The sequence below is a fragment of the Orycteropus afer genome, unplaced genomic scaffold (genome assembly GCF_000298275.1).
Source record: "Orycteropus afer afer isolate SDZICR_OR568_19922 unplaced genomic scaffold, OryAfe1.0 scaffold00021, whole genome shotgun sequence".
Classification (NCBI taxonomy): Eukaryota; Metazoa; Chordata; class Mammalia; order Tubulidentata; family Orycteropodidae; genus Orycteropus; species Orycteropus afer.
In genome coordinates this window covers 5,148,513-5,160,464 of record NW_006921608.1, presented here as the reverse complement: position 1 = coordinate 5,160,464, position 11,952 = coordinate 5,148,513, and the positions used below count along the sequence as shown (strand labels likewise).

At 36.3% G+C, this 11,952-nt stretch overlaps 1 protein-coding gene across 1 annotated transcript in view; it reads left to right on the top strand.

Annotated features, from left to right (window-relative positions):
• The window catches only part of OXR1 (oxidation resistance 1), a 106,205-nt gene that overhangs the window by 34,799 nt on the left and 59,454 nt on the right, over positions 1-11,952 (top strand). Inside the window, exon 5 of the mRNA XM_042783642.1 lies at positions 5,602-5,754. Within this exon, the coding sequence (XP_042639576.1) occupies positions 5,602-5,754 (153 nt within the window). The remainder of the gene's footprint in view (positions 1-5,601; positions 5,755-11,952) is intronic.

The window sequence follows — 11,952 nt, the reverse complement described above, 5'->3', positions numbered from 1 at the left end:
CCACCAGCCACTCCTTGGAAGGAAGGTTGGGCAATCCTACTTCCGTAGTGATACTGCCTCGGAAACCCAAGGAGGGGTCGCTATGAGTTGGGGCTGACTCGACGGCACATAACAACAACAACATTGCCTCAGAAACCCAAAGAGGGGTTGTTATTTGTAAGGAATATTATAAGAGTACAGTTAGTTTTAGACAAGCTGCCTTTACAAACTAATTTATCAGCATTAGTTATTCTTCCAAGTATTAACATAGCAAATTAATTTATCAATTATTTTTAAAGAATGAGTGTTCTAAGTTAACGTTTTACAAATTAATTTTAAAGAGCCGGTTTATTTAATCATTTGATTAAAATGTCTCTGAAAGAAATGATATCCTTATGTTTTTTTTCTATATAAATTTATTCTAATCGTAATTTTTCCATATCTTAATGACCTGAAGATTTGTCTCCATGCATAAAGCTAGGCTTCCAGGTATTAGTTTCCTAAGGCTGTGAAAGCAAAGTACTTCATAGCAAATAGAGTGGCTTAACCAACAGAAATTTATTTTCTCACATTTCTGGACACTACAAGTCCAAAACCAAGATTTCAGCAGGGCCGTGCTCCCTTTCAGTGTTCTATGAAAGAATCTTACCTGTTCCTAACTGCTGATGGTTGTTAACGATCCTTAGCATTCTTTGGCTTGTAGCTGTATCAATCCAATCTCTGCTTCCATTTTCACGTGGCCTTCTTCCTGATGTGACTTCTCTGTGTCCAAATCCTCCTTTCCTTTCTTTTATAAGGACAGCAATCAGTGGATTTAGGGCCTTTTTTTATTTGTATAATTTTATGAAAACAGTTCTTTATATTGAAAACAAAACAAAACCAATATTTGTAATTCACAAGTAAGACATGGTTACATCACTAGTTGAGAATTTTATTCTAGATTTTGGATAGGGCATCATTTTCATAATTAGAATTAAGAGTTGATCCTGCTTTGCTTTTAACCTTGCTGCTTGAAAGCTCAGAGTCCAGTCTAAAACCCCATGGACAGCACTTACATTATTCTTACAGATGCATTTTATTTTTATTTGACTCTGGTATTTTTACTTTTATGTATATTTTATTATTTTACTTTACGTTTTGGTTGTAAGCAGCCTCAAACTCTTAGTCCTAAGAAGTAGAATTTAAATAAATCTGAGAGAAATGGTTAACTTAATTATTTATAGGAGGTAAATAGTAACCGTCCTGTCTATTTTCTTGGACTGAGTGAAGAAAAATTTACATTGCTTTAAAATAAGTGTTTTCTTTTAAAGTCTATATTGTTTATATACATATTACATGAAATAAATGCAAATGTTGATATTTCTGTGACTATATAGTTTTTAGTTTTTCTTTTCAAATTTCTTTTGTCTTGTTTGTTACCAGAGAACATTTCTACAAATTTTCCATCACAAAGGGGCTAAAACACAATACAACCAAGGACATATAACAAATGAAGAGTTTAGAGTTGCTTATTATTTTATGGTAATGATTTATAATCATACTATGCAAATCATAGTATATAATCAAAAACACGCTGGTGGTGCAGTAGTTAAGTGCTTAGCTGCTAACTGAAAGGTTGGCAGTTCGAATTCACCAGCTTCTCCATGGAAGAAAGATGTGGCAGTCTGCTTCTATAAAGATTTACAGCCTTGGAAACCCTATGCGGAGGCTCTACTCTGTCCTACAGAGTTCGCTATGAGTCAGAATTGACTCAATAGCAAGGGTAATGTATGATCATTGTATAAAACAAGATTATTATAGTCAGCCATCTTGGGACATTTGTCCTAGCAATGCTTTACTATTTCATATTTAAATGTCTGGTCAATAATTGAGGTTACGCAGATTTGCACTAGACAAATCTGCTTTAAAAGTTCTTTAAAGTGCTGGAGAGCAAAGATGTCTCTTTCAAGACTAAGGTGCACCTAACCCAAGCCATGGTATTTTCAGTCACCTCATATGCATGTGAAAGCTGGACAGTGAATAAAGAAGACAGAAGAGTTGATGCATTTCAGTTGTGGTATTGGCAAAGAATACTAAAAGTACTATGGACTGCCAGAAGAACTAACAAATCTGTCCTGGAAGAAGTGCTGCCAGAATGTTCCTTGGAAGCGAGAATGGCCAGACTTCATCTCACCTACCTTGGTCATATTGTCAAAAGGGATCATTCCCTGGAGAAGGATACCATGCTTGGTGTGGTAGTTATATTTGTGTGTCAACTTGGCTGGGCCTGGATGAGTGGCTGGGCAGCTGGTGGTAGTTATTCCCCATGATGAGACTGGCAATCAACTCCATGGTGGGATCTACCACAAGCAGCTGCATAGTTGCCTTTGGGATGTGATCTGCTTCCTGTATATAAGGAGAAGCCTTGGGAATGGTCTTTAGCCTATGGCATGCTTGGACCCTGCATGTAGCTGTGTCATTGCTCAGCAGCCTGCTATGCTCTGCCAACTTTGGGACTTACAATGGACTTAAGTTAATGGCCTGCCATCTGGTTTGGTAACATTGGGACTGTGCCTTTTTACTTGTCAACCTTGGGGCTTCTCAGCTTCAGCAGCCAGCAGCTGTCTGAGTGAAGAAACACCTCTAGCTCCAGTGGACCAGGAGCAGGAGGCAGAGCTAGACCCCAAGGTTGAGGGGTTTACACCCAGCCCCTAGAGCCTGGCACTTTGAACTTGGACTTAAAGCCTCCAAATTGTAAGAGCAAACATTAAGGCCATCCCATTTGTGGTATATTTCTGTCAGAGCAGCACTAAGTAACCAGAACATTTGGTAAAGTGGAAGGTCAGGGAAAAAGGGGAATACCTTCAAAGAGATGGTGTAACACAGTGGCTGCCCTGACGCGCACAGGTATAGCAAGGATCGTGAGGCTGGCACAGGACCAGGCAGTGTTTTGTTCTGTTGTACACAGGGTGGCTGTGAGTCAGAACTGACTTGATGGCACCTAACAACAACAGATAAATGTTTATTTTAATATGCTCTTAAGGACCTTTCCTTCTCTTGTGGCTAAAGCAACGTTACACAAAGAAGCATCAGGAAGCCTTCAAATGAGTTTTAAAACCACTGTATTAAGATCCAGAATCTATAAATTCCAGTCAAAATAAAATACAGTAAGATACTGATGCCTAGGGTAAGGTACATTTATGTAAGTTATAATGAGAACTAATAATTATTCCTCTGAACAACTTTGGTCTTTCTTAAAGAAATTGGACTCTTTTGTGTTGTACTTTGAGTGTTTGCCAAATTAATCTCATGTATTCTTTTAAGTAGAATTATAGCAGCAAATTAGAGATTAATATAAATTCCAAGTTGTAGAATTTGAGACCTTGAGGGAACCTCAGCGATCTATGTTCACTTAAGGAAGCAATATTCATTGCTGTATTTTGTGACTGATGAGGTAATATAATAGATAAAAGTATTGTTAACTGGAGTTGGAGGTAATTGAGAGTCATAAACAGTTTGTTGATAGCTTTTGAGTTGTGCCACATAAGCAAATGAAGGGTCCCAACGGCTTTACTCCATCCACGTTGTCATTAAGGTCAACTGTACTTTAAGAATGCAGCCCTTTCCCAGTCTTATTTTCGGTGCCTTCCAACCTGGGGTGGAGGGGGGGTGGCACTCATCTTCCAGCACTAGAATGTGTAATACTCTGTGTCTATACATAGAGTTTTCTTTGGTTAATTTTCAGAAATAGAATGCCATGCCTTTCTTGCTACTCTGTCTTAGTCTGGAAGGTCCACTGAAACTTGTACACCATGGGTGACCCTGCTGGTATCTGAGATACTAGTGGCATAGCTTCCAGAATCCCAGCAACACACAAGTCACTGCAGTGTGACAAACTGATAGGTGGGTGGCGGATAAATATACATGATACAGAACTCTTAGATATAGTAACTACCAACGACAACTGGATGAGTGTTCTTGATTTGCATTGTAAAAGAGAAAGATTGATAACTTTATTGGTAGAAATTAATGATTAAACAGTGTAGTATAACTGTTAAAGTATAATTCCATGTCACTTTTTTAAATACTCTAGTAAATTGTTTTTCAGTGTTCTGCAGTGGTTTTTTCTTCCGCAACAAATACCTGTTGAGTATCTGCCACTGTTCTAGGGATTTAGTCCTACATTTTATTAGGGGCATATGAAATTTATAAAGTAGGTTTCAAAATTATGCTTTAATATAGGTAGATCTACTTACTAGAGCAGAAAGCATTAAGGTTCATCACTCCCTTCAGTTATCTGAGAGTCTATGAGATTAAAGAGGATACAGTTTTATTCTTTATCATTTCAAAAAGCCAAGTCAGGACTATTTAGAAGTTACAGAGTAGCAGATTTAACTCAAAGCTCAGAAAAATCTTGCCACTATGAAAGGTATTCTACAAAACATTGTACATTTATTCATAAGGAATGAAGTGCCTCTGGGAAGGTATTTAAAACAAAGAATGAAAGGCACCAGTGTACCCTTCCTACACTTAATGGAGTATTTGAACTTTCAGTGGGAGGGAGGCTGTGGATAGTATTCAGGAGGTCTGCAAACTTGAATATAAAAAATACCTGCATTTTTATATTCACTAACTTCTAAGTAGGGAGTTCTGGTAGTGTAGTGCCTAAGGCACTTGGCAGTTCAAACCCATCAGCCACTCCTTGGAAGGAAGATGGGGCAATCTACTTCTGTAGTGATACTGCCTCGGAAACCCAAGGAGGGGTCGCTATGAGTCGGGTTCGACTCCATGGCACATAACAACAACAACAACAACTTCTAAGTGGCATCTAATATTTCTTTCAATTATGAATGTAAGCAGCAAACTAGAGTAGTATTAACAGGTACACCTGTGACTTTGCCTCCACTCAAACTTACAGACATTTTCAAATCACTTTAGAGTGGCTATACATACCACAAAATGTTTATTGCCATCATTACTTCAAAATTATGATTAACTGAGTCATCACTAGAACCTGTTATTTAATGTTTTAATAAAGAATATATGCATTTTTTAAATATATTTTGATACTTGTGTTTCTATATAATGGGTTTTCTTTGTAAATTCTATATTGTTTTATGCATTCAAAAACATTCTGAGAAAGGTCCATAGGCTTTGGTGTGAGAATGGTTCATGGAATCAAAAATACCAATGATCTAGATAGTTAATACTTTGTGGAATGATACTGATGAAGTCTTGGAAGCTTGAGATTTTAAACGGCTTTTCCAGTGAATGGGTTCTGCTGTATACCTAAGTACCTCAGACAAACCTCCTTCCTTTTCTCCCAAATCCTGGAGGCTTCTTATATGGTCTCCAGTACCAGTGGTTCAAGTCAGGAGCAAGAATGTGTATGTAAAAGAGTGAGGGGGAGAGAGAGAGAGAAAGGGATAGAGAGATGTGTTTTACTCTGTGTGTGTAGGGATATACGATCCCTTCCCCCCCCAAAAAATAAATACTGTACTTCTAGTATTTATTTTGGACTGAACTCTGGAGTGTGGTGTAAAAGAACAACACTTAATGAGGAGGGCCATTCATTTGGCTTTAATAATGTGCTCATTTTTATTTAGTTTTCTGAGGTGTCTTCTTTTTTTTTTTTTTTTTTAGAATCCTGATGTAGTCCACCAGAAGGAAGCAACTTCCTCATCAACGTTTGCAGGTATTCGACCTACACGAGTTGTATCTTCAACTTCTGAAGAGGAAGAAGCATTTACTGAGAAATTTCTTAAAATTAATTGTAAATACATTACCAGTGGCAAGGTAATGAATGGTTCTTTAGAGAAAAATGTTTAAGCATGCTTTGTTTACTACTAAAATATGGCGGTTTGACATCTGCATTTTAAGTTACCAACATCAGCAAATGCTCGACTATATAGAAAGGGTATTGATGATGCTGTCAGTTTGGGTGTGTGTGGTTCTTGCTCACAATTTATAATCTGGTGCACTGTTAATGTTGTTAAAATAGAGGGATGGATGGGTATACACAAAGTTGTAATAGTGTTCAGCTGATTTGCTATTGGTAGAATATGTCAAAAAGCACATACAAAAAGGCTACTAGACACTTCTTGGAGTGCTAACTCTAACAAACTTAGTATAAGAAATATATAGAAAGGTAACTAATATTCTGGAATGTTGTTGTTGTTTTGTGCCGTCGAGTTAAACCCGACTCATAGCGATCCCTCCTTGGGTTTCCGAGGCAGTATCACTATGGAAGTAGATTGCCCCATCTTCCTTCCGAGGAATGGCTGGTGAGTTTGAACCACCAGCCTTCTGGTTAGCAGTCAAGTGCCTTAGGCACTACACTACCAGAGCTCCTAATATTCTGGAATAGCACCTAGTATATTTGAGATGCTATGAGAAATTTTAATTTTTATCAGCTCAAAATAATCCTTTGAGATATTGAGTCCTATTCTTTCTTCACAGGAAAAAAGATAAAAATTGAAATTCATAAAAGGTTAATAATAGGTCCAAAGTTTCTTCAACCCAGTTTGAATCCTTCTATTTACTACACCTTGCTTCATTTCTAAGCACAATCTTCTAATCTATATAGAGAATATAGTAAAATAGCACAGAGTTGGAAAATAAACTACAAGTATTACTTAGATAGTGAACTACTGTATAATATGATATTGGCTTCCAAAGTCACACGTGATAACCACTACTTTATAGTCATAATTCATAAATTACTAGTATTTGTAATTTAGGCATTTAATGCTCTAAGTTTTCCCAAGTATTACTTTTGCTTTATCCCATAAATACTGATATGCAAGATACTTTCATTTTAATCCAATTCAAAATACTTTCTAATTTCTCCTTTCACCCATAAAATATTTAAGAATGTTTTAGTTTCCAAATATTTGAGGATTTTCCAGATACCTGTCTGTTGTTTTCTAATTTGATTCCATGTGGTTAGAGAACATGCTTACTACTGTTGGAATGCCTAATTTATTGAGATTTGTTTTATGGTCCAGGATACAGTCTGTCTTGATAAATGTTAACATGTGTACTTGAGAAGATGTATTTTCAGGTTTTGTCAGGTGGGGTGTTCTGTAAATGTCAATTAAGTCAAGTTGGATGATGGTTGTTCTTCTATATCCCTACTGATTTTCTGTCTATTTATCAGTTTTTGACAGAAGGTTGTTAAAATCTCCCACTGTCATTATGAATTTATCTATTTCTACTTTCAATTCTGTAAGTTTTTGCTTCATGTATTTTGAAACTGCTGTTAGGCCCAAAAAACATTTAGGATTATCTTCTTGATTAATTGATTTGTTATTTTGAAAGATCCTCTTTATTTTTGGTAATACTCTTTTCTTCCAAAATCTGCCTTATCAATTACTGATACATAGCTTCTTTCTCTTTCTTTTGATTAATGTTAAGGTATTTTAGTTTACATTCTTTTGCTTTTAATCCATTGGTGTCTCTAAATTTAAGGTGAGTTTCTTGTAAGCAACATATACTTGCATCTTGCTTCTTTAGATAATTTGTCTTTAATGACATTCTTGATATCATTCATAGATAAAGCTGCCAGCTTACTATTTGTTTTCTATTTGGTCCATCTGTTCTTTGTTCTTTTTATTGTTTTTATGCTTTCTGTTGAATGTGTGTATGTATATGTATGTGTGTGTGTGTGTGTGTGTGTGTATATATATATATATATATATATATAGTTAATGATTTCATTTATGTGTATTGTTGGCTTATTAGCATTAACACATTGTTATTTTAGTGACTTTTAGGGTTTATACTATTTATCTTTAATATATCACAGTCTCACTTTATGTAGTATTATACCACTTCACATATAAAAACTCACTACCGTAGAGTCAGATCTGACTCACAGCAACCACTCCTTGGGTTTCCAAGGTGGCATCTCTATAGAAGTAGATTGCCCAGCCTTCCTTCCGAGGAGTGGCTGGTGGGTTTGAACCTCCAGCTTTCTGGTTAGCAGTCAAAGGCCTTAAGAACTACGCCACCAGAGCTCATTTTTCTTTCCCAGCTTTTATGCTATTATTGTTTTACCTTTTACTACTACAACTGTTGTATCTCCAAAATACATTGTTAGCATTTTTGCGTTAGAACCGTTTATACTTTTTCTTTTTTTTTAATTGTAAATATATAGTTAACAAAATATTTGCCATTCAGGCATACTTTATATGTACAGTTCAGTGACATTAATTATATTCATCAGGTTAGAATGAGAAGCTATTAATACTAAAGAGAATTCTTTGCTTATAGTTTCTGAAGGTCATGTGGATTAGTAAGATATTCTTGGAACTGATTTTACATAGTCAACCCTTTTGATTTATGGAGAATAGCATCTGACAGAATATCTCAAAAAGCCCTGTCTATATAGAAACCTTATTTATGAAAAGGGGGAAGGAAGCTTGTAGGATGTATAAGTATATTTTTTCAGTAATAGAGCATAAGAGTGGATTCCTGGAAAGTAACATTAGGAGAGTGATTACTCTGTTAAATAGTAGGGCTTCAGGCCCATTTTGATCCAAGAAGTAGAAGCACAATTTTGACAGGCTTTTCAAATGACTTATATAGTTACACTACTAAAGTTATAGTACTAATATTTATAGAGAGTTACAAACATTATCATTACACCTGGGCCTTTTCAGTCATACATTACTAGTAATCATATTCTTTGTGAAAATCTTCCAAAGTTAAATATAAAAAGTAATATTATAGTAGTAAACCAGAAATAGCATACTCATTTGAAACTAATACTTAGGTAAAAATTGTAAAATCAAGACCTTAAGTGTTCAGAGGACACTTGATTGATTGCTTCGTTTTGGTTCTCAAACAAATTTACAGAAGTTAGGGGACAGGAAAGTATTCAAAATTGGAAACCTTTAAGATTTTCTATATTGTATATAGTCTACTGTTCATTATCTCTCTGTTTATTGGATTATCTCTGGCGATGTTCCCTACATCATACTTTATGATCTCTCATTGGCTTGAGTTGGCATATGCTCCAAAAATACAAACTAATGTAGATGTATGTGAATCTAATCAAAATATTAGACGAATAGACTAGCTCATATAAAGTTATTCTTATTTAGGTAGTCCATGGTCTGAACTGAAAGAGGTGCTATTCAGAATTTCACATTGATATTTTTCCCACCAAAATAAGCCACCACTCATCTGTCAGCTTGTGTGTTGCTGGGAGGCTGGAGGCTGTGCCACCAGTATTTCATATACCAGCAGAGTCACCCATGGTGGCCAGGTTTCAGCAGAGCTTCCATACTAAGACAGACTCAGAAGAAGGAAGGGGCCATCTACTTCTGAAAGAATTGGCCAGTGAAAACCTAATGAATAGCAGTGAAACACTGTCTGATATATTACTAGAAAACTTTATGAATAACTCTGAAACAATGTCTGATACAGTGTTGGATGGTGAGCCCTTGAGGTCAGAAGGCACTCAGAATATGACTGGGGAAAACCTTACTCCTCAGAGTAGAGCCAACCTTGATGATGTAGATGGAATAAAGCTTTTGGACCTCCATATGCTGATGTGGCACAATTCAAAATGAGAAGGAACAACTACAAGCATCCATAAATAATCAGAAAATGGAATGTACAATGTATGAATCTAGAAAAATTAGAAGTTGTCAAAAATGAAATGGAACACCTAAAGATCGATATCCTAGGCATCAGTGAGCTGAAATGGACTAGTTTTGGCCATTTTGATTTGGACAGCCATATGATCTACTCTGCCAGGAATGACAAACTGAAGAGGAATGGCATGGCATTCATCATCACAAAGAATGTTTCAAGATCTATTCTGAAGTGCAGTGCTGACAGTGATAGGATAATACCCATATGCCTACAAGGAAGACCAGTTAATCCTACTACTATTCAAATTTACGCCCCAACCACCAAAGAGACTAAAGATTTTTACCAACTTCTGCAGTCTGAAATTGATCAAACACGCAAGCAAGATGTGTTGATTATCACTGGTGATTGGAATGCAAAAGTTGGAAGCAAAGAAGAATCACCGGTACTTGGAAAATTTGGTGTTGGTAATAGATACAACACTGGAAATAGCATGGTAGAAATTTCCAAGACCAATGACTTATTCATTGCAAATACCTTTTTTCAACAACATAAGCGGTGGCTATACACATGGATTTCACCAGATGGAGTACACAGAAATCAGATTGACTACATCTGTGGAAAGGGGCCATGGAAAAGCTCAGTATGTTCAGCCAAAACAAGGCCAGAAGCTGACTGTGGAACAGATCATCAATTGCTCATATGCAAGTTCAAATTGAAGCTGAAGACAATTAAAACAAGTCCATGAGAGCCAAAATATAACCTTGATTACATCCCTTCTGAATTTAGAGACCATCTAAAGAATAGATTTGATGCATTGAGCAGCAATGACCAAAAACCAGAATAACTGTGGATGACATCAAGAACATCATCCATAATGAAAGCAAAAGGTGATTAAAAAACAGGAAAGGAAGAAAAAAACAAAATGGATGTCAGAAAAGACTTTGAAACTTGCCCTTGAGCAGAGAGTAGCTAAAGCCAATGAAGAAATGACAAGATAAAAGAGCTGAACAAAAGATTTCAAAGAGCATCTCGAGAAGACAAAGGCAATTATTATAATGAAATGTGCAAAGACCTGGAGTTAGAAGAGCAAAAGAGAAGAACATGCTCAGCATTTCTCAAGCTAAAAGAACTGAAGAAAAAAATTCAAGCCACGAGTTGCAATATTGGAAGATTCTATGGGTAAAGTATTGAATGATGCAGGAAACATAAAAGGAAGATAGAAGGAATATACAGAATCACTGTACCAAAAATAATTGGTCAATGTTCATCTATTTCAGGAGTTGGCATATGATCAAGAACCAATGGTACTGAAGGAAGAAGTTGAAGCTGCACTGAGGAAATGGTGAAAAACAAGGCTCCAGGAGTTGATGGAATACCTACTCATTGAGATGGTTCAACAAATGGATTCTGTACTAGAGCTACTTACTCATCAATGCCAAGACATTTGGAAGACAGCTACTGGCCAGTTGACTGTTGTGTAGCCACTGCGTCATTCTATCTCATTGAGGGCCTTCCCCTTTTTGGTTAACCCTCCACTTTACCAAGCATGATATCCTTCTCTGGAATGGTCCCTTCTTAAAACATGACCACAGTAGGTGAGATGAAGTCTGACCATTCTCACTTCCAGGGAGTATTCTGGCTGTACTTCTTCCAGGACAGATTTGTTAGTTCTTTTAGCAGTCCAGTTAGAGGAACAAATATTTCTGGGGAAGCATCATTGATATCTACTATTACCTATTTTTATACATCATCAATATTTGTACTCGTTTCAAAACTAAGTGATCTAACAGTATGTGGAAATTATCAAACAATATCATTAATACCACATGCAAGTAAAATCTTGGTAAAGATTATTCAAAAAATGGTTGCAGCAATATTTTGACAGAGATCTTCGAGAAATGCAAGCTGTATGCAGAGAAGGATGTGGGATGAGAGATGTCATTGCTGATGTTGGATGGATCTTGGCTGAAAGCAAAGAATACCAGAAAGGTGTTTATTTATGTTTTATTGACTATGCAAAAGCATTTGACTGTGTGGATCATAACAAATTATGTGTAATGTTGAGAAGAATGGGAATTCCAGAACACTTAACTGTGTTAACGAGGAATCTATACATAGACCAGGAGGCTGTCGTTTGAACAGAACAAGGAGATATGACATGGTTTAAAATCAAGAAGGGAGTGCATCAGAGTTGTATCCTTTCACCAAACTTACCCAATCTGTCTGCTGAGCAAATAATCTGAGAAGTGGATTATATGAAGAAGAATGTGGCATCAGGATTGGAGGAAGACTTACTAACAACCTGTGATATGCAGATGATGCAACTCTGCTTGCTGAAAGTGAGGATGACTTGAAACACTTACTGATGAAGATTAAAGACTACAGTCTGCA